Source organism: Pezoporus wallicus, unplaced genomic scaffold, assembly GCF_028554395.1.
Source record: "Pezoporus wallicus isolate ANWC-B61680 ecotype Strahan unplaced genomic scaffold, APGP_CSIRO_Pwel_v1 contig_2492, whole genome shotgun sequence".
Classification (NCBI taxonomy): Eukaryota; Metazoa; Chordata; class Aves; order Psittaciformes; family Psittacidae; genus Pezoporus; species Pezoporus wallicus.
This window is the reverse complement of record NW_026637796.1, coordinates 2,324,856-2,348,598: the sequence shown is the minus strand read 5'-3', so window position 1 is coordinate 2,348,598 and position 23,743 is coordinate 2,324,856. Positions and strand designations below refer to the sequence as shown.

At 41.1% G+C, this 23,743-nt stretch overlaps 2 protein-coding genes across 2 annotated transcripts; one reads left to right on the top strand and one right to left on the bottom strand.

The window, feature by feature from the left end:
- The first annotated feature begins 860 nt into the window (after window positions 1-860).
- On the top strand, window positions 861-16,510 carry KLB (klotho beta). Its single transcript, XM_057407584.1, is given in 6 exon segments — window positions 861-992; window positions 994-1,737; window positions 7,635-8,142; window positions 10,987-11,255; window positions 12,429-13,572; window positions 15,332-16,510. Coding segments are annotated over 6 exon segments (3,111 nt in total). The 5' UTR covers window positions 861-896; the 3' UTR covers window positions 15,682-16,510.
- Window positions 16,511-18,362: 1,852 nt separating this feature from the next.
- On the bottom strand, window positions 18,363-23,526 carry RPL9 (ribosomal protein L9). Its single transcript, XM_057407574.1, has 8 exons — window positions 23,479-23,526; window positions 23,347-23,393; window positions 23,155-23,270; window positions 22,202-22,297; window positions 21,748-21,880; window positions 20,247-20,327; window positions 19,680-19,798; window positions 18,363-18,478 (listed from the first exon to the last, which is right to left on the bottom strand). Exons 2-7 carry the CDS (start codon window positions 23,390-23,392, stop codon window positions 19,692-19,694), a joined length of 579 nt encoding a protein of 192 aa, XP_057263557.1. The 5' UTR covers window position 23,393; window positions 23,479-23,526; the 3' UTR covers window positions 18,363-18,478; window positions 19,680-19,691.
- Window positions 23,527-23,743: the final 217 nt, after the last annotated feature.

Below are 23,743 nucleotides of genomic sequence, written 5' to 3'. Positions count from 1 at the left end.
TTACTGTACTGAGTGAATTGACTATATCTCAGTACAGGTAGTTTTGCTGTAATTTGAAATATGTTAAAAGATTAAATTATATTGCATTAAATTATATTGCTCTGTAAGATACTTGCTGTACTGATGGCCCAGCTGTGTATGCCAGGATTGTTAAATTGATCAATACTGAAATCGCATCTTTCAGGGCTCATTATTTTTGCTAACTGTGTTTATTTAAAGAAATCTAGGGAAATTGCTTAAGGACTGGAGCAGACACCTTTAATGGTGTACTGCTGCTGTACATAGAGCTGAACAGTAGACTTTTATACAGGATGGAAGAACAGTTGCATGTGTTTGAAAGAAATATTGACTTGCTTTGTGGTTTCATGTAGTTAGTGGGATGTACATGTATCTCTTGTCCACAGCAAAATTTCCCATGTGTCCAGGGAGAATTTTTCAGCAGAAATAGGACGTTCGAGCAAAGCAGGACTGAGGAATGATGTACTTCCCTTCCAGACACCCACCCAGTTACACACCTGGGATAAATCACCTCTTAATGGGAGACTACGTTGTCTGAATTGTATTTGTGCTGTGTTTCCTCAAAATACAGCTGTATGATGAATAAAGATATAATAGCTTGTCAGCAGCCTCTATCACCTATATTCTCCCACCTGAATAAATGAGCTTTAAATAATGCTAAATTAGTTACTAGCATTTATATTGTTCTGGCAACATATTTTCCTGCAGTAAGAAGACAGATAGGTGTCTCAGTGGGCATACAGAGGCCACCTCCCTAAAAATTACGCCGTTCTCTGACCTATTCTAGGTCTCACAGTTCAGGCTAATCATTGACAGGGCTGTTACAATCACAGGCTTTTAGTGAAGCTTTGATAAGACACTCTGGCAGTTCATGGCAAATGAAGACAGTCTGCACACTGGGGACTCCAGCGAATGAATGGGATTTTTTCAGCAGCAGTACAAGAAATCTCACTTTTAACACTGGCTCTATAAACCAGCATAATGAGCAGTCAGCGACTGGAGAGATTCATTGGTTTTTGGACGTTAGTTTTCATAAGGATAGTTACTGGGCTTTCTGGAGAGGGAAGATCTGTGTGGAAAAAGGACCCCAACTTCAGCCCTGTGAGTGAAACACAGATGTTTTTGTATGACACTTTCCCCAAAGAGTTTCTCTGGGGTGTAGGGACGGGGTCTTTCCAGGTTGAAGGCAGCTGGAGGAAGGACGGGAAAGGCTCCTCCATCTGGGACCACTTCATCTACTCAGAGTTCAGGGCTGCTAACAGCACAGATGCCTCCGGTGACAGTTACACCTTGTTGGACAAAGACTTGTCTGCTCTGGATTTTTTGGGTGTTACTTTTTACCAGTTTTCAATTTCATGGTCAAGGCTTTTTCCCACTGGAGTGGTAGCAGCTCCCAATGAAAAAGGACTCCGGTATTATAACACCCTTATTGACTCTCTACTCTACAGAAACATTGACCCTGTGGTTACGCTGTACCACTGGGACCTGCCCTTAACGCTGCAGGAAAAATACGGGGGATGGAAAAATGAATCACTAATTGATATCTTCAATGACTATGCCACCTTTTGCTTCCAGACCTTTGGGGATCGTGTTAAGTATTGGATTACAATCCACAATCCATATTTAGTTGCTTGGCATGGGTACGGCACAGGTATTCATGCTCCTGGAGAGAAAGGGAAAATAGCCACCGTCTACTCTGTAGGACACAATTTGATCAAGGTACAGTATAGTAAAATTTTACAAAGTGATCGTGCACCACCATGGGAAATGATGGGAGCAATCAATCATGTGGTCAGTGTTTAAAATAAGTATCAAGGTCTGTGAAAACAACAAGAAATAACCCTTGGCTATGGCAGTCTTTTTTAATCTTCATGTTGATTTCGTTGTTGTCATAACAGCTGACTCAGCAATTACTTGCTTTAAAATGCCTATTTATTATTTCATTAAGTTTTGCCTACACAATCTGGCTGTTAAAGAGCATGATACTCCTACTTTATTCTTTCCACTTACTGAAACACACTGACATGACCACTCATTTGGCTACACTGAAATGACTATTCTATTAGTTTAAAATGAAATTTATTGCATATTGGATCCATTCTACTTGCAACAGAGTATGTATATATAAATATGACTAATCCTAGTTTAGTAAGATCCTATTGCAAAATGTTCATTGCTAAACTAGCAAGGTCTGTAGTTGGGTACACAGATGTTCTCTTCTGTATTTGAGAGTTGCAAAATTATATTATTTACATGATGGTTTTAGCATTTTAATTTTTAAGTCTTATTGATCAGCTGTCTTCTACAGAATTACACAACCTGAAGGCTTAATCCCATGATCAGTAGCTTCAACAGCTGCAGCACTGGGTCCTAAACTCATGGTACTATTTCTTTGAGGACAAAAAAAGAAACCTGAAGTGAGTCTTATTTTTTAAGGGAAAAGCACAGATTTTGTTCCTGGTATTCTCAACAGTGTTATTGCAGCATTACAGCATCTTCTCTGATAGATTATAGATTTCGTTCTACAGAGTAGCTAGTTCCTAGGCATAGGAGCTTATATTCCTATTTTCTCCTGCTATAATTTAAAACAATTTCCAATAAGAGCAGTTTAAGGTAAGAATTAACAATGGCACCACACCATATTTTTCCATCTGTAGCACTAAAAAGTACTTTACAGAGCAGTCACTATCTGGTGTCTGTTTGACCGAGCAGCTAGTGAATACAGAAGCAAAGGCTGCTAAGCAGTGTGCTCGGGAGATCCATGCAGAGGAAACAATCCACAGAAGAAGAACTCAACATTTCAATTCAAAAAACTCATTTGCCCGTTACTCTATATGCTGGCCATACACAGAGGGTAATAGTTGCTACTGATCGTTTTGAAGGACCTTACACTGCTTCCATGGAAATGAATTCTGAAGCCTGATGCTTATCAATTATAAATTGCTAAGGGGTTCACCTAGACAAATCTCTGTTTACCTGTGCGATCATTACCACTAACATGGGGAGCATGTGAAACCTCAGACCAGATGGAGAGTGGCCATCAAAAGTGTATCATCTCCTTTCTCCATTAAAGGAGGCTGTACTTCGTGAAAGCAACATGGGAAAACAATGATAACATGTAACTTTCTGTGCAACATTTGAAGGACACATCAAAGAAGATACAAAAACTATGAACTTGCTCCTGAGGCAGAGAAGAAAAAACTGCACGCAGGAAAGTTAGATTGAGTTCTTTGATTTAACAGTAAATAAAACGGACAAGAAGCAAGAAAATATAAAGCAGATAAATCACTGTGGCTGGAACTAAATGAGATACATGCCTGATACATTATTGCCATTTTCTCTCAATCTAGTTATGTTCTTTTATACTTAGGTTGAGGTTTGTAAAGATCACAAACTGCACACCAAGGTGTCTTCTTTTCATCCTCTGTATCAGTACCTTCCAGGCAGTTCTTCCTTTGCTACAAAACAGGCAGAATGGGGCTTCTCCCCTGACCCCTGTTAAAGGTCATTCACACTCCTTTCCACCTGTCAGAAAAGCCCAAAGGAAAACTGACAGAATAAGATCTCCCTAACAGTTTTCCACGTGGACACGCTTTCATATCAAATACTGGGAAAAGGTGATAAATTCCCTTTCAAACACGATGCCTCTACATAGATCTGTCACAGATCAGGTTCACCTCTGTGCCCAGCTGCATTACTCCCAGCTCTTCAGTAGCTCTCACTATGCCAGGATCTCTTTGTGGACACTGCTGCCTTTGGGATCTTTGGATGAGCATGTCCCATAGAAGTCCTATGATTGATTCTTGTTAAAAAACAGTTTCTGCTGAATGACTGTGGAGTAATTTTAATCTCTACATCCAACCAGACACTTTCTTCCCATCCTCCAAAGGGGCCTCCTTTCCTCAGGATTTAGATGAAGCTACACCAATGCCTGTATTTCTTACAGGAAGAGGGAAATCTATCTCCATCAAATTCCTAGGCAGAATTGTCTATGCCTGTAAAAGTCTTTGCTGGGAGATTTTTCAGAAAGCAGTAGTAGCCATCAGAGGTGTAAAATTCAGCACTGATTCGTACTTTTTTTTATATGATTTGTTGTTTGCAGATTATCTTTTTTACACTTCTTGGAAATTATCATTTAAAACATAACCCAAATCAAGACAGCACACAAAAAGTTTCTTAGTAAATCCTAAGTAAAGGCAGACTTTCAAAGCACCCTCTTAGAAATTTAGTTGCCTACATTGCAACAGCCCTTTCTTCCTTCACAAGGATTGAGATTCAAAGTCAGTTTCCAAAATAAGGGCTTCAGCTTTACCAACTACATGTCATCTTTACCACAGATCAACAGGGCCTTGAACTGAAATATGCTTTCCAAATAAGCCACACACACCTGCCTGCCTTTTAAAGTGTTTAACACCGCCTGTTCAGACTCTGTGTTCTGGCTCTTCATGGTTTAAAGAACAAAACAATTAAACACAAAGCCAGAATCATTTTATGAGCATTTTCATAATTCTAGTTTTCCTAAATGTCTTGCTCTCCTGCACACTCAAACAACTCCACATACCCCTGACATTGTTTGGTGGGCTCATTGCTGAGATATTCAAGGAAAATTGCTTGACTTTAACACATCTTAAGAATTGGAAAATATTGGTCTTTTCAGTAGTAAGCTCTTTGTGTACATACATGATAAATTACAGGATCAGAGTTTGAAGGAGCATAAGAATATTTCAAGAAGAGAACAATACTGTTGCCCTAATCTTATTAAATTTACTTATCTAACCTTTTTACTGGGTTAATAGTAACCAACTTACCACTCTCTGACTTTCAAGTCTATACAATAATTTCTATATTGATACCAGGAAAATATGCTGAAATTAATGTCATATGTATCTAGAATAAACACACAATATTGATCCTGCTTTCACTGTGTACTTAGCCTTGACATTTGTCCTTGATCTAACAATGAAAGTGAAAGATTAGGGATTAAACTCTAACTGAAAAAAGATTAGTCAAGATTTACTTAAAATAGCCAATTTGATGTATGATACAGCCTTTAAATTGATGTTTGTTTCATATGTGGTCTTACAAAACAAGTTATATTAATCAGTTGGTTCTATCAACAATAGTTTGCACTTAGCAAACACTTTCCATCTGAGGATGTTAAGCTGCTTTACAGAGTCTAAATCTCAAAACAGAATTCTAGTCAAGCACATGCTTTTGTCTCTACTATGTCTGTAAAAACCCTTACTATAGAGCAAGTTTTTTCCAGTAGAGTTAACCCTCAGTACTAAGAGACATTAGTGACGCAGGTGAGTTTGTGTATGGGGATCCTATCTTGACTCATATTACATGTATTTATTTGTACTTGATATCTACTCCTGTAGAATTATACTTGTGGCGGTATTCTGTACTGTAGACAATATTTTTAATAGTAAGTTTACTTTCTCCTTATCTACCTCCCAAAGATGCCTACAAATACAGTGAGTTGTCCCTGATTGTCTTTTACATGTCAGTGTTGCATTCTAATTAGTTGGATTTTGGCAAAGTCCTCTTTCTCCGCTTTGCCTAGAAATGTACAATTACTAAGATTTACCTGGTGCTATTGTCATGCTGCTTGGCACTGTACATGATATAGCTGCCTTCAGCAGGTTTTTTCTTGTTAAGCCAATGCAGCCACGTACCTGTGATTCAACAGTGCTGTTAGTAGACTGTGTCTGAAGGGTATGAAATACAAACTAGTTAGGAAATCACTAGGGGCAGAGAACAAAGCAAGCCTGGCTCCAGCAGCCACCCCAGGCTGGAGGACCTCTGGGAGAGGGCAGTGAGGGTAAGAAGAGATGGCACTGGCCACTGAAATTTTCTGATGAGCCTGATAAGAAATAAATCAATTTTGTAATATTTTGACTGTATCTTGCAGTTTGCCTCATGAGTACAATTTTGCTGACTTCCCTTTTCAGCTGCAGAACCTGCATTTCAAAGGTTAATGTTGCTTTATCAGTATTTTCAAAGACAGACCTTGAACAAATGTTACGAGCATGACCTTAGAAACCATAAACAACAGATACACAAAATTTCACAAACTGTAATTCTTTGGTACTCGCCAGGTTAGCCAAATATCTACCTGACATCAGGTCTTCTGTTGTTTTAAACTGTCAAGGCTGTGTGTTTCTAGATAAATTAACTCAAATTATTGTCAAAGGTAAGCAATGCTGTTTGGTTTGGTAATGATGGCAGCCTAACTCGGCACTCTGAGTATTTCACAATGCTTCTCAATGTTTCTTCTGGGTGCAAACAGTTATTTTCTGTCCAGCTGAAGAGTATAAAGCCACACTTCAGGAATAAGGTAAACCCTGAGTTACTTGACAACTCCTTGAACAGGAGAGGTCAGCCCCTCTCCCATGTGTCAGACCCCTGGCAGGATTCATGCTGTAATCCAGAATCACCCTCCTCTGACACCATAGCTCTCCCCTTTTCCAGTGGGACTTTGACAATGCTAGTGGTTCCTCAGTTTCCCAGGTATTCCTTTTTATGTGTAAATTTTGACTGTTGTAGTCTTGTATTTAAGTAATTAACAACATGACATTTGAAGGTAATTCTGGTGTGTGACAACGTTAAACTTTCTAAAACATGATGATAATCAGAAACATGGAAGTGAGATGTGATACAAGGTATACTTTCATTGTCACTAACATCAATAGCAAAACTTCTGCCTGCCCTAGTGCAGTCAATATTTGGCTAACTCTGAGTACTAAAATAGGCCATACCAAATAGATCTTATGAGATACTGCTGCCAAATTTCCTTTTAAAACCAAAATGTGGTTGGTCTCTACTTAATAAGCTTCATTCTGTGCTGTTACATGTACTGTCAGAATTATTATAGCAGCTTCAGAGAAGAAATGAACTAAAATCCTGGATCAAAATTCTCACACAGAACTGTGAAACTTGACATTTAGGTTCAAACTTCACAGTTGGGTCCTTTCTGCAAATTTTTATGTTTAGAGACTGTGCAAATATCAAAAATTGAACACGTACTCATGTGATTATCCCAAGAAGAGGGATGGGCTGGACGTGGTTTGATCAGAGTAAATCCATGTAATGCCCATAGCACAGAGCAGTGAATAGAGCAGAGCCAACACTGACAAAGGAAACATCATTTGAGACGCATAATTTATGGAACAGTTGTAAAAATGGTTTAAGGTTTTAACTGTATCAGCAATCACTGTCTGACAAAGACCTAGATGGGAATGTCTGGATCATGGAGTTCAAATCCCACCATTAACAGCTGTTTATTCCCAAAGTGTCTGTGTAACAGCTGTTCACAGCCCTGCTGGGACATCTCATGAAATTTAGACCCATGCTAACAGGGAAAAAGCCAGAGCCCTCGTGTGTCATAGGAACAGCACACATGAGATACTGAGCATTGCATCATCTTGACATATCTTGCAGTGTCACAGTAATTGCCCATTACAGCTGAGCAGGGTAACTAGCATGCCTTAGCTGTTAATATTTCCACAGCAGTCCGCAGTGAATCAGATGCAGCTCCCTGCCTGTCTGGCTGCCAACATACACAGACGTCTATCAGAGAGTTACGATTTAATGCTGGTTTTTTCTCTCATCAGGCTCATGCAAAAGTTTGGCACAACTACAAAACCCACTTTCAACCATACCAGAAGGGGATGATGTCCATAGTACTAGGATCCCACTGGATTGAACCTAACAAATCAGAAGATGCTTTGGACATTGCTAAATGTCAGCAATCCATGGACAGAGTTCTCGGATGGTTTGCTAAACCCATCCATGGGGATGGTGATTATCCAGAAGAACTGAAAAGTGAATTCTCATTTTTGCCACACTTTACTGAGGATGAAAAGAACTACATAAAGGGAACAGCTGACTTCTTTGCATTTTCCTTCGGTCCTAATAACTTTAAACCTCCAAACACTCTACCAAAAATGGGACAACATTTGTCACTCAATTTGAGGGAAGTACTGAACTGGATTAAACTGGAATACAACAGCCCTCGAATCCTGATTGCAGAGAATGGCTGGTTCACTGACAGCCATGTGAAAACAGATGACACCACAGCCATCTACATGATGAAAAACTTCATTAATAAGGTTTTACAAGGTTTGTACACAAGTTAGTTAGTTGTTGGATTTTTGGAGAGCTCTTAAAGATCATTTGATAATGTAATTATTTATTTTTTAATAGATAATGGCAATTAAGTTAATTATTAATTACTTATACTGCAGGAGTACAAATCATGGATCAGGATCTCCTGGTGCAAGATGTACAAACACAGAAAAAAAACATACTCTCTGTCCCAGAAAGCTAAAGTCCAACATCTGTGTTGGATTTTAAAACTAATAACTACAAAACTGAGTCAGAATGAAAGGAATTAATGAAAACAAATCTATTGGATATCAGTTTTCAGTGTTGGCAGCCCAACCGTAAAGCCTTTGTGCATGTGCAAACACTGACAGCAGGGAAATGAGACTGTGACTACAGACAGTCATTGCCACGCTGGGGTACTACTCCAATGTAAAATGCATGAGGGAAATCAGCAGGAGAAGGGTAACCACTCTTCTGGAGTTCTAGCAACACACTTTTAATCTTGGTATTTGCCCTTCATACAGCCATCTAGAGGGGTGCCCTCTGAAGGCAAAAGGTTTAATTTTGTATTAAATATAAATGCTGTTGGTGCCTAAAGCTTCTGCAAAACCAGTATTCCTTTCCCTCCCTCAGTTTGGTGGTTATGGGAGAGGGACGGGTGCTGGTCCCTATCAGCATCCTCCCAGCAGGCTGCCCCACTTTGATGCCACACTGCTGGGATGAGGTGGCTCAGATCCCTTTGCAGGAACCTTTCTTACGCTCAGAAAGGAAAAAACACAAGTAATGGCTTACTTTGACACCAAGTCAGGAAGTACTGTATCACCAACAAATGTAGTTAAGCCCCAAATGAAGATTATCCAAAAGTTGGTTCAAATTGTAAGCTTCACATAGTGCAACTGCATGATATGCCCTGCCTTTTCCAGATTTTGAGGAGGTTACATTCCAGTGTTTGGTTTATGATATTTTAGATAGTGCAGTGACCCAGCAGCAAAGTCTAGATGCAGGCCTGGTTGGAGGTGTGGAACAGGTAGATGTCCGGACACATACGTAAGAAAATCCATAGTGTGTTCTTTTTGAATCCTCCACAGCAGACCTGGCTGTAATAACCATCTGTGGATTCACACTTCTGAAATACTTGGTCTATGTTCAACCCTTAACTGCTTCTCAAGAATTGTTATCTACATTTTTACATATGCAGATACTTCAACGTCTGCCATGGACTACAGGATTCTCTCTTAACTTTCGCCACTTTTTTATGAAGCAAACTTCAATTTGTCTGATCAGAAATAATATTTGCAATGTATTTTCATATTTTTTCTTATAGAGAAGTCAGTTATAAATTTGCTGTTTGCAACAAATCAATTAGATCACGTTAACCTCAAAACATCATTTATATAGGCTAAATTGCAATGGGACGGTTTGGCTGTTAAGATACCATGTAACAGGCTATAAGGAGCTGTATTCTGTGTTTGTGTTCAAGGAAGATGCTGTAAATTGTGCTCTGTATGTCTTTAACTCACAGCATTGCGAGTCATTAAAATGTGTGATGTATAACATCACCACTGCAATGAACTCACCTCAGTTATGATATAGGAATGCAATTGAAACCATAGGTTCTTAGTGGCATGTACATGCCTGTCAATACTGCAACTATTACTTTTGCAAAAGGACTTCAAGGCTTCCCCTAAAGCAGAGGCAGAAATGCCTTGAGATATCCTTCTGTGGATTTCACCCCTGGTGACACAGGAGTTTAATTAAATCCTGACCTCCACTACCTTCAGCTCCTTGTTAAGTGTCCTGAGAAAATAAGGCAAAACAATGCTGGTCGAGAATAGAGCTTGAAATCAGAGTACTTCATCTTTATTCCTTGGCTTGCTCTCAGTGGACTACAGGTGAAATAGTGCTGTCTGCATCAAAATCCTCAGTAACCCCACTTGGTCATTGCTTTGCCCTTGGTATTTCAGCCCTTATAAGGTTAACATGAGGAGTTACACTGTGTTATTTCCTAGATTAAAGCTGGCGACAGGCAGCTAACATGACTGACCATGGAGTTTGGACTTTTTCTTCCAGGCTGCCAGCTGGCACACGCTGTAAGTGGGTAATGAATGTTGTTGTTAGTTGGTGTCCAGCACGAAGCTGCTTTGGAAGTTCTGTTGTCCTTCCTGGAGAATTGGGTTCCACATCCAAGAAAACAGTCATTTCTTATGTTTCTCATATATTGTATGTGAAAGGTTGTATTTATACTCGTTTGAAGGTGGAAGGACATTAAAATTGCCTGAAAAAACATGCATGTGCTGCACCCATCTGTGAATAAATCAAGCACTGCAGTCTCTGGGTTGATGAGCCCAGCTTCTTCTAAAGTCATTACATGTCCCTGCTGACACATTTAATTTTTCAATTTAGAAGCTGAATAGACACTCCGAGATGTTAGAGCAGCAGATATCTTTCAAATAAAAGTAGAGAGTTTTAGCTTCAAAGCCATAAACTACATCAATTTTTGCACCCCTCACTTTTAATCATGATTCTCTAATGTCATTGGTACATATTACTTGCAAATCATTAAATACATCTTAAAATCTGGATGCGGTGTAATGTTTCCTGTTTACTCAGAGCAGAAATACAGCATCCCATAGTAATTTAATTTCTTAAGGAACGAGAGATGCACATGTTTTTTTTTTAATTAAGAAAGACTAAGATAGATAATGTCTGTCACAGTTTTGCAATGAGTTACAATGGACCAATAATCCTATGAGCATTGAGAAAACCCTCAAGATTTTCAAAGTGAATAGGCCTAACTCATAAATATCCCTTATGTGTGTTATTAAACATGACTCATGAATGTTACTTTCTCTTACACAGCTATTAAATATGATAACATAGACGTGTTTGGTTACACAGCCTGGTCACTCCTTGATGGCTTTGAATGGCAACATGCTTACAACATCAGGCGCGGATTGTTTTATGTGGATTTCAAAAGTGAAAAAAAGGAAAGGATTCCCAAGTCATCTGCACTTCATTATAAACAAATCATACAAGAAAATGGCTTCTTCCCAAGGGAGTCTACCCCAAGCTTGCAAGCTCAATTCTCATGTGACTTCTCCTGGGGTATCACCGAGTCTGTTCTCAAGGTAAGTGTAAAATATTGGGAAGACTGCTGGAGGCAGAATGATCAACAGCTTTACTGTGTGAACGAATGACTGTGCATGGCCCCTGGTGTTCAGGAATCTCAGTGCACACTGCAAACACGAGTTAAGCCCAGCCATAATTGCATAGATTCAATTTTATGTATTTCACAGGCTTTGGGGTGAGCTAGGCACAGAGTGCTGCATGCTCCTGCAGCAGAATACCTCTGCAGGAGCCCTCCCAAGGCTGGCTCTCCCTCACCTTCCCTCTGTTTGCATCTCCATGCGGCAGATCAGATCAGATCAAGAAGATGACCCCAAGCAATTGTTCCTGGGTTATTTTTCAACCAGGGGAGTTTCCCAATCCAGTTGCAGCATGGCCATAGGAATGCCTACGACAGCGTGATGGAGAGGGTGGCATAGAGGAGGGACAAGGCGGTTATGCTGGTGGCAGCAGAGATACCTGCAGGCTCAAGGTCCTGTCTAAAGCTAATGGACAAGGCAGAAACAAATTCCTGGGTTGAGCCTGGCTCTGGGTGCTGCTTACACAAGTGGGTAACAGCCATTCTTTAAAATGATTTATACCACAAAGATAACCAACATCAGCACATTGGAATAAAAAAAAATCATGTGCTACATAGAACCTTGTTAACTACTAGGAGACAATAAAGATATGACTAAATGCTACAAGCTGTTTATGTCAGATATTTGCATAGGCAGACAGACTACCAGTAAGACCAGGGAACACTATGCCACAGTTTCACAAGGTTGATCTCACCAGTAGTGCCAAAATAATCCATGCCTGCCTTGTATAACCCCTGGTGCTTGTTCTTACGACCCTGCTCTCCTGCCAGCTGCTGTTTGCATGACCACAGAGTAAGCTCGATCAGGGAGATATACCTGTGTGAAAATACATGTCATGTAGGCTGGTGGCAAGGAGTTGAAAAAAGAGTGCAATTGTGACATTTTCAGGAGATGAAGGAACAGAACAAGTAAGACAACCAATAGCACAGACAAAGCTGATATAGGCAAGTTGGTTATCCTCATTCCCTCTGAGCATCTGAGCAGGACCTTCTGACATCCAGCACTAATCCCATAGCCAAACACAGGCAGAAATGCAGATTACAAGCAGGCATTTATTTAATTAAACCCTGCTGTAACATATTGCTGTTTTCACAGGCAGAGTCTGTGGCTTCCTCACCGCAGTTCTGTGATTCCAGCCTGTACCTCTGGAACGTCACAGGAGACGGGCTCCTACACAAAGTTAAAGGGGTGAAGCTAAAAACACGACCAGCACAGTGCACAGATTTTGTCAGTATTAAAAAGCAACTTGACCTCCTGGAAAAAATGAAAGTCACCCATTACAGATTTGCACTTGACTGGTCGCTCATTTTACCCAATGGAGATTTGTCAGTGGTCAACAGGCAAGTTCTTAGGTATTACAGATGCGTGATTAGCGAAGTACTGAAACTCAACATTCAATCCATGGTCACCTTGTATTATCCAACTCATGCCTACCTAGGCCTGCCAGCTCCATTGCTGCAGACAGGAGGATGGTTGAACCAGTCTACTGCCTATGCTTTTCAAGACTATGCAGCTCTGTGTTTTCAGGAACTTGGCGATTTGGTTAAACTCTGGATTACAATAAATGAGCCTAACCGGCTAAGTGATGTCTACAACAGGAGCAGCAATGACACATACCGGGCAGCACACAATTTACTAATAGCACATGCCATGGCCTGGAGAATATACGATGAGCAGTACCGGTCCTTTCAGTATGGCAAAGTGTCTCTGTCCCTGCATTCGGACTGGGCTGAGCCTGCCAACCCCTACTCTGAATCCCATTCAGAAGCTGCCAACAGGTTTCTTCAGTTCGAAATAGGCTGGTTTGCCAACCCCATATTTAAAACTGGGGACTATCCAGCTACTATGAGGGAATACATCAGCTCTAAAAACAGAAATGGCCTCTCATACTCTTTGTTGCCATCCTTCACAAGCAAGGAAAAGCAGCTCATCAAAGGTGCAGCGGACTTCTACGCCCTGAATCATTTCACCACCAGGTTTGTGGTTCACGAACCTCAGAATGGGAGCCGGTATGAATTTGATCGTGACATTCAATTTCTGCAGGATATCACCTGCCTGAGCTCCCCTTCTCGTCTGGCAGTGGTGCCTTGGGGACTACGCAAAGTTCTCAGGTGGATTAAAAACACCTATGGCAACATCGATATTTACATCACAGCAAATGGAATAGATGACCAGTCCTTAGACAATGATGAACTGCGAAATTATTACTTGGGAAAATACGTACAAGAGGTTTTAAAAGGTGAGGATATGATAACTTCAAGTTCCCCAGAGCCATTTCTGTGACACAGACCCAGACATTCCTTAAGCAAGCACCTAAGACTTGCCCCAGACAGAGCAAGCAGCTCTGGTTGACATGTAGAAACTGGCCACTGGCATTCAGCCCTGAGGGGCCCGATTCCACAGTCACACTCAGGGCAGATACAACACAAAGCAATGGAATCAAGCTCCTTATGTGAAATACAGCCACAGCTGTATCCTCTTTAAATCATGTGAGAATCCATGTGGACTTGCACATAGAGCAGGGTAGTTACACAGAAGTTAGTAAGGTGGCACATCAGACCAATAATTCCTAAGAGATAATTCTGATTTCTACTCTACAAAGAAAGGTGGAAGTCTCCTTAATTGCTTGCTGAACTAGAGTTGTTGGACAGGGAAGCACAAGCAAGTCCAAAGAGACCTGAAGGGACATACAGAATAAATACAGGAGGTCACCAGATTTTGAAGGAGCTGCTGTTGAGGGGAGAGTCAAACTCTCCTGTTCCACTGCTTGCTTTCCCCTGGGCACCTACAGAAATCCAGTTCTTTGCTTTAGAGAAAAATTGGTAACAGTTGTGGAGATAGAGGACAAAATTTTCAAGGCAATAATCTTCAGCAATTGCTCATTGTATGAGGAATGCTGCAGGGACCTCACCCCTCCCATCCCACTTCCTCCAACCAAACATTAAAAGGAAAGCAGTGAGCCATAGGATACAGAAAGGCCTTGGTACCTGAACCACGCAGCCAAAATGAGACACACAGTATATCCCTGCACTCACTATTCCCTATTGGTAAGCACTAGCAACTTCCCTGATCAGAACATGGGGCCTCTAAAAGCTCTTCTGTGTCACCTGTCCCTAGACATACATAGTCTATGTATCCTGGTTTCTCCTGTCTAGGAGCTAGCTGTGTAAAAAATGAGACAGGTCATACTCATAGCTAAACATGGCTTCAGATTACCTTCTGACACCAAGAAGAAACAGCATTTCTTCTTGTTCCTCCAGTGCTTAGCTCTTTCTCAATTAGTGTAGGACTAATGAGCATCTACTGATTTATTTTCCATGCTAATTTCACATTGCAAACTAAAGAACAGTAGGTTATTAGAGGAAGTAAGTTATTAAAGGTTGTTTAAAGGGCTCTTCATCACAGTACTCTCATTTAATACTGACACTTCACAGCACTCACAAAATGATCCCCCAGTTTACAATGCTCTTGCTTAATCTGGGTCACATCCCTGACAGTGCTCTCTGCTTACCCATGAACTGGAGAGATGTTTACTCACCAAGGACTGCTATTTGATGTCATTATTTTCACCCAACACTCAGGTGCAGCAGTCTAACATGCAGCTGTGTACTGAGTTTGGAGTAGGGTGGGAATTTTCAGAAAGCTCCTCTCATGGCACAGATGAGGACCTGCTCCCCTTGAGTCACTGCAGATTCTGCTGGATTCCACAAAGAACAGCATCCGGCTTTCCCCAGGCAAGCAAGCTCCCAGGCTCTTGCCCTGTTCAAATCCAGCTTTCACAGAGTAGGTCCAGAAAATTCCCCAAAACAGTGATGCACTGTTTCTACTTAAGACAGCTGGGAATTATTAAAAGCAGTAAACGTAAGTAATTTTAGATGCAATTACACTTTTTTAATCAATAGATTAATAATTTGAAATCTGACCCTACTACCAGAAAGTTTGTAGGTGATACAATGTTTTATTAACATTTGGGTTTGGTTTTTTGTTCCCCTTCTCAGCATACTACATCGATAAAGTCAAGATTAAAGGCTACTATGCATTTAAGATGACTGAAGAAAAATCTAAACCCAGATTTGGATTCTTCACTTCAGATTCAAAGGGGAAGCCTTCAATAAAATTCTACAATAACCTTATAAGCAACAATGGCTTTCCTGCTGACCTGCGGTTTTCAGCCTGTGACCCTTCCAGACAAGAAAAGCAGTGTAGCTTCTGCTTGTTCATCTCTCAGAAGAAGCCATTAATATTCTTTACCTGCTGCCTTTTCTCTACCCTTATCTTGCTTTTAACCGTTATTTTTTTTCACAAAAGAAAAAGAAGAAAGCGTTTTAAAGCAAAAACCATCTGGTGAATCTGTGTTTCATTATAAAAAGAGGACACAAGCCCCCCGTCAGTGAGATCTGTCACTGTTTGCATTCTACAGAGGACAGTGCAGATCAGACAATTATGGAAAAACACCTCATGAGTCACTCCAGTCATACACACCAAGCATTTTGTTCAAAACCAGAAAGTAACTGTGCACACAGGAGGAAGTCCTGTGATGACATTTGTTTCTGGTGAAATTCCCTTTACCCACCTACTCTACACAGAAGATAATTTTTTCTATGTGAAAGAGGGAAGAAGAGCATTTTATGATTGCCTGTACCTTAGAATAACAAGTCAAACAGTTTGACTTGAAAAGAGATACTAAGCTGTGAGAACTGATACGCACCTTTCTATGAGCCTCTGGACTAAAGTGCACTGTGATGTGTATTCATGTGATAAATGTTGTTGAGCATGAAACTGCAGTTGTTCAGGTTTACAAATAAAAGCGTTATTAAAGCTCACAAATGTTCAGCTAACTGCAGCAGCAAGAGCGAAATGTCCTGGGCCAGCTTCTGACAACACCTCTAAAAGAACAAAATCAAGTTAGCTCCATTATCAACCACCATACCTGTATCTCTGACATACTGGGTGAACTAGAGATCAGATACTAACGTTTTAAGCAAACGTAATTGGATCCACAGGGGACAAGTCGAAATAATCCAATTACTATTTTTCATCTCCAAAATGAGGCAGCCATAAAATTTTTTACTAGCAGAGACAATGAAGATGAATAGTAACTATTAATCTACTCATGGGAATGATTAATGTACTTCTAAATTTGACTTTTTCAGAGAAATAAATATATATTCTCACTTTAGATCTGGTCAACTGCCAGTGCAAGCCATAGGTGGGCTAAAACCATGAGTTTATTGCTATGGCTGCATTAAGCAAAAGCTACCAACCTAAGCATAATGTTCTTAAAGGGTAAATGAACCTCTCTCACATAAGACTTTTCAGGGATGAAACCCAGAGGTTTCCCTAGGTCTGGTTTTGGTCATCTCAAAATGAGCCCAACCCATTTTTCCCTGTGAACTGCACCATAATTCAAAATTCACATTGGCCTTTTCAGACCACTTCCCAGGCAGGTACCACACACCTCTGGAGAGGGGTAGTGAAGCTGCGCCAGAAACTCAAAGAGACGCAAGAATTGGTTATCAGTTGAATTCCCACTGCCCTCCTCTGCCTCATAACCTTCTTTTCCAGTGGCTAGTACCATTTTCAAGACACAATGCAACCCCCAACCAGCTCCCACTAGAAGCTAGTTACCTCAGTCTTATGGTTCCCAGAACACATGGACATACTTCATGCTGTACCCCAGCACCTCTCAAGAGATAAGGCACGTAAACACACTGCCTCTTGCAACTGCATCTGAACATGCAAGATAGCATCAAACGGAAGGTAAATGACTATGATGATAAAGTAAACAATGATGTAAATGATAGTATTACAGCCACTTCGTAACAGGCTACTAGGGGCTTTGTGGAAGTGCTACTTTGAGGACAGATGACTGAATTGACTGACCCCCAAACTCCCAATACTTGCCTCAATCTTGAGTTTCAGTTCATAAATGTAGGAGATTATTTCTCCACTATATTTCAGATGCTTGTCAACATCACAGAACGTTCACTAATTCAAAAGGTAAGTACTAATATAACAATGAGGCACTCTACTGGCACAGAACAGCACAGTTGTCAGAAGACATCACCCAAAGACACTGACTAGATCAGCCTGAAGCTGGGAATTATTAAAAGCAGTAAACGTAAGAATTTTAGATGCAATTACACTTTTTGACAGATTAATAATTTGAAATCTGAACCTACTACCAGAAAGTCTGCAGGTGATACAATGTTTTATTAACATTTGGGTTTGGTTTTTGTCCCCTTCTCAGCATACTACATTGACAGGAAAACTCTTCAATTCCAAGTGTGCTGTGGGAGCCCACAGAATTTTAGAAGACTCCTTTAGCATTTCCATTTATCAAACTCTGCAGAATCACACAAGTGGGTGCTTTGGGAAATTGTGTGAACTTTAGGCACACCTAGGTGCTTTCCTCAATAGTAAGCTTTAGCTACTTGTTGCCAAGTAGGTTTCTGCACCATCCCAGCATTTTGTGTGACCCTTTTTTTCAAAATGGAATTCAACAAGTAACAACGTAGATTCTACTGTGGCACAAAAATCACACAACACTCCAATTACATGTTGCTACACAAGATCAGTAACCAAGAAATAAACAGAGCTCTATCCCCAAGATGACCCAGGTGGCGAAACTCAGCACTAAGCTCTGCCTGCACTCTGATGTCAAGCACTTGGTTTCCTTAGCTGAGCAAAATGCTAAGGCATCGTATTTTCATACTACTTCTTGTATTCTGTATCAATTTAAACGGCCTTATAAACCTTGTTCTACTGACCCCAGCTTTCGTTTTTATCTACTTCAGATTGTCATCTCAAGGCTGAACTCCCCTCCAGAAATTGTACAGGGAAATCATTTTTGCAGGCTGAGGCTCTGAAAGGATATGAAAGAACTCTAGTTCCCTTCTGTGAGAACAAAGCTTTCGTTATTTCTTAAAGCTTCGATTTAAAACTACCCCTTCCTGATTTTACACTGTGGGTCCACACTTGTAGTTCTTGGCAGAAAAGAAAAAGAAGAAAAAGAGAGAGGCCAGGATATGAAATACATTATATTTTATTAAACCTCTCATGGTGCTTGAGTTTTGGATCAGATTCTTCAAGCTGGCACTTCCTGATACAATGTCTCATGGTGGTTTGTTTCAGGATCCAGGTAACTGCAAACAAAAAAGTTCAGAGATTTTAGCTTTAGGTTTTAGCACTGCAAATGTGAAAGTTTATAGATACGACAATTTACCTGATACATTTTAATGCGAGACAGACACTAACGGCTCAAAGCATTTGCTGAAGTTTATTCAGAGATTACTTAAAGATGCCTTCAAACACAACAGCTCCTGACTGTTTAGCAAGCAGGTAACAAGCTGTTCTATCATTTGAGGAACTCAGAACAGCACTAAAAATAATCTTTTTAGTAGCTTGCAAGTGTTAAAAAAGTTTATGCAATGCCCTTCCTCTGCATCCTCTGTCACAAGCTCAGGTTCAGAAGGCACACAGGCACACACTGATTTGAAAGTCAGCCTGTCTCATCCTACACAAGTGTTTTGCACCATGTACGAAACCACAGATAGCTGAAATGTATCAAACTCCTTTAGCAGTTGAAATTCTTAAGCCATCCCTAACCCCTTGTACTCATCTTCAGTAACAAATGTACACCCACAGCATAAATAATCCTTTCTGAACTGACCTTTGTTTACAAGGATTTATACACAAACTACACAGAAGACCTTTACAAGTAAATTACTCACTGAACACTGTTTTTAGTGAAGGCAGTATCCAACCAGGAGGAATACGAGCCTAAGAAAGTCTGCTCTGTAAACAGCTGTAAACCCATTTGTCATGCTGAGTTTAAATTCTCAGGCCCCATCATAACGGGCATTTACAGCATAGAATACAGCTGTCTGGAGCCAGGTATTTCTCCATCCAGTAGCATAATGCCAAGTTGATCATAAAATCAGATTACCGAATGGTTTGAGTTGGAAGGGACCTTAAAGATCACCCCACTCCCTGCCACAGGAAGCGGTATCTTCCACTAGACCAGGCTGCTCAAAGCCTCATCCAGCCTGGCCATGACCACTGCCAGGAACAGGGCAGCCACAGCTTCTCCGGGCAGCCCGTGCCAGTGCCTCACCAACCTCACAGTAAAAAGCACCCCATGACAAGAGATGGAAAGCTGCCAACAGAAGACCTAGCAAAATTTACGTCGATAAAACTGCTGCTGATGCCCTTTACAAGCACAACAGCACCCCTCTTGGGAACCCACTTAACCCCAGCTTTGTGAAGCAGATAAACCTTGTCAAGTCCCCAGGTCAAGTAACTATTTCTACAAAGATGTACAAACTGTGTCAAAATGATACCAACCTATTAAGAGTTTTACTCATCTGCCTGCTGTACTGTTCCTTTCTCGGAGACATAGATACCATCCAAGAATTTCCTGATATCCTTGTTCTTGACTGTAGTGGCTTGCTGGATCAGGGCAGCTGCAGACAAAGCAAGAGCATGTGCACAAAGCAAGAGCACGTGCACAAAACAAAGAGGTCAACGTCAACTCATTTGTTTGCTCTCCAGTATTTCAACTAATGTATGAAACTGTCATCTGGAGAAAGGAATTACCAACCTGAAATCCTGTCAAGTCTAATGACAACATGACACATTGCACTCAGCCTGTCTCAGCTGTAACTGAGGGCAGTGACAGTTTACTACTGCACACCTGTACAACTGAAAAGCTGAAGAGTTTGGTACCAAAAAAGCCATCAAGATTGACTCAAAAAATCCCACAAGTTTCTGTGGACTTGAAGCAATTACAATGAATACAGTTCTGAGCTGTCGTTTACCTCAAGGTTTAAGAAAGATATTTTGCTAAGCTGACATCTTCAGATAAAAGCAGCCACATCATTGTATCTTCCCATCCCATCTACTTTCACAAACCTGAATTGGAGACCAATTCAATGTCATTCCCTTCAAGGATCAGCTCATCTTTTTGGGCTTGAGATACTGCACAGGAAACACCTACAGAAAGGAAAATGCACAATCCGTATTATTGGTAAGGGCATTAGTGTACTAAAGAAACAATATTTGTGTCCTGTCCCAGCTTGGAGCTCTAGAAAGCAGTATGCTAGGCAATAATTAGCTTCTGTGATTTTGTTAAGAGTTCCCCAAATCCCTTCCAGGGTTGCCCTCCCTCACAGTTTCAGAACTCAAAAGATCAGTGCAATTCATGCTCAGGATTGAAATCAACTACTTGGTATCCCTACTTAAATGTTACCACAACCCAGCATTAATCACCAACACTGCATAGAGGCCAGAGATCCTGCCAGCACGGCCTCACCAGCTAGGTGGTGCCATCTGCCACATGCTCATGGTCAGGAAGACAGAACTGGAGTAATCCCATCAAAAGTCGTTTAAAAAAAACCTGCCTCTGACATGTCAAGCATCACATTTATACCAGCAACACTACAAATACTCACAAGAAGTAAACACTCGGACATTCAAGCACCTAACAGGAAACTTTCATTTGTGAGGAAAACAATACAAGTTTTTATAGTTTAATCTATTTGGTCAATAGATGTTAGCTTTTACACCAGGATTTGCTAGGATTTTACTGCCTTTGAAGTAAAAGCTGACTTAAAAAAGATCAACTACAATAGCCAACCCATCTCAATACCCCACAGTAAATCAAAGCCCCTGTAACTCCACACTGTATCTACCAGTGTTTCTGGACAAGTCTGATGCTTTCACCTAAAGCCACCCCAAAACACATTAAACATCCTTAACCATGCCTTCACCAGAAGTGGAACTACTAAAAAAAAAAAGGTTATGGGAAGTCTTCCCTACAGCCTTAAGGTAACCATGTTTGTGACATGTTTTGTCTTCCCCTTTCAGAAGTTTAACAAGTTCCATCACACACCTACTCTGTCAGGTATTTTGCTAAAACTGCTAGTATGCAAGACACAAAACCAGCAGGTGAGATAACAGTTTTGCATACATGCTCCCAGGCAATCAGGAAATTCAAAGTACATCATCACTTGAAAGACCAAAAACATCATGTGGTGTGAAACTAATTCATGCGCAATATTTAAAACAGAAACACATCTAAAATTAAGCACCAACTATAAACGCTAAAGAGATCTCACAAAAATGAAAGTAAACACTGTGCTCCCTGCAACTCATATGAGAGTAACTAGCTCTGAATTAGTTATTAGCTACTAAGTAACTCTCATTACTAAAAATAAATTACTAAAACATTAATAATGTATCTTAACAGTGGTAAAAGTATCATCACAAGATTACATAAATTCAGACAGGCAAACACTGTTTCAATAGTCACTCACATCACCTGTTACCAGCAGCAGTACCCATATATATATATACCCATATAACTGAGAAACCCCAGTTACAAACAAGAATGTGCACCTGCAGCTCTGCTCACCTGGCCTCATGCGCACTCTGCGGATGTACTTCTCTCCCAGGAAGTTCCGGATTTCCACAAGGGAGCCGTTATCCTGTATAACCACGTTGATGGGAAAGTGAGCGTACACCGATCTCATCTTGTAACGAAAGCCCTGTGGTAAGAGACATTATCAGATATTGAAACAGTACATGACCAAAAGGTAACACAGATGCATCGAGGTTACTGGAGAAATCCAACCCCAAGGTATAAGGAAAATAGTTTCCAAACAAGGGCAAGACATGGAGCCCAAGAGACATTCCTGCCTTCTTCCACCCACAGAACTTGTCTGACAGCAAGTGCAAGACAACAAAAGCAAAAATGAGAGAAAGCTCCATCCTGGATGCTTGGAAAAGCTCTCACTAAAGCGAGAAGCTGTTTATTGTTGTGAGTAACAAAAGTGACAGGAGTTACACCGTTTCAAAAGAAAACTTACCAGCGTGACACCCTTTATCATGTTTTGTACATGACTGCAAATTGTGCGAACTGTTGCCAGTTCCTTTCTGTTACCCCACCACTTGTCCACACGTAGCTGGGTTAAAAAAAAAAAAATAATAAAGCAAGCATTAACAAAGCTTTCAGCTGCACTTCAGAACTATGCCCAAAACGTTTATGTGACAAACCAGGAGTGAAAAGTTCAGATAAACTACTTACAAACACACCTAACAAAAGCACAAAAGGATTTGTTTGACAGATCACTGAAGGCTCACCTAGCTCAGGTCTTCCAAATTCTAACCCCCAGATGCAAGAGAAACATTTCTTATTAATGAAACACAAGGAAAAAAAAAAAATCTTCAAAGCAGCTGGGGCAATCTGACATCTTCAGCTGAGGGATGTATTAACGAATGCTAAATTCCAAAAATCAGTCTCCTATGTGTATCAACATTTAAACGAAACACTGTGTGTGGGCTCAGTGTTTTAATGACATACTAGATGCTTGCGAAAAAGTAGCTGAAATCAGCCACTTCTCCTCTTTTTTGTGTAGTTTTTAAGACCACACAAAAATATCATGCAGTTATTCAGAAAACATTCTGATGAAACCTGACAATTCTGGAAGTTAAATGTGCACATTTAGTTTTATCTAGCTAAAACTAACCCATTTATAAAACAATACATATAATGATCAACCCCTTTCCAAATAACTGTCTGTAACTAGAAAGGAAATCAAACAATAAATTGACTCCAACACCACAGAACTGCCAGACTCCCATGGTGCCCAAGGGGGTCCCATGAGATGAGTCTCTTTCAGAAAACAGTGAAATAAGGGAAAAATTACAAGCCATACTTTGCAACTTAACATTTCAGTTCAACCTCCTACACGACTGAGTTAAGGTAAGTGTAAAACTGCCCTCCCTCTGTGAGCAGGAAAACGACCTATGCAGCACTCACCTTCTTGTGCTTCTTTCCCAGGAGAGACAGCTCCACATTGATGTGGTTAAAATCCCTCTTCAGGGTTCCTCTGGGGCCCTTGACAATGACTGTCCGGCCCTTCAGCGACACACTGACTGGAAAGCACAGGCAGACACGCGTTACCCGGCTGTGGGGCCAGCACCACAACACGCCTTTCGACCGCACACGTACCTTGATCGGGGATGTCAACGGTCTGGTTGCTGAGAATGGTCTTCATTCTGCAAAGGACAACCGTAAGGTGCTGCATACCCTCAGGACAAGGCCCCCCCCTCCGCGCCCTTCCCGCTTCTCCGCCGCACGTACCCGGGAACGCTCAACTACGAAGCGCCCAGCCCCGGCCCCACCCGCTCTCAGCCGCCACGGGGCCGAGCTCCGCTCCCAACACGGGCACATCCCCCCCAGGCCCCAGAGGAGCGGCGGCCTCAGCATTCAGCTGAACGGCGCGGGCTAGCTCAGCTCCGGAACCGCCAGTGGAGAACAGGGGATGGCGCGTTCCAGGGGCCTCCCTCCCGCAGGGCTGGGGACAAGAGGCGCCGGGAAGCTGCCCGTGCTGTGGTGGGACGCCCTG

Bases quoted from the DNA above. Each gene is read 5' to 3' on its own strand.
- RPL9 (XM_057407574.1), bottom strand. From the start codon at position 23,392: ATGAAGACCATTCTCAGCAACCAGACCGTTGACATCCCCGATCAAG. The intron at 21,881-22,201 runs GTAAGTTTTCTT...CTCTTACCACAG, and splicing joins TGATAAAGGGTGTCACGCTG to GGCTTTCGTTACAAGATGAG. The intron at 20,328-21,747 runs GTGAGCAGAGCT...TCCTTTCTGTAG, and splicing joins CAGAGTGCGCATGAGGCCAG to GTGTTTCCTGTGCAGTATCT.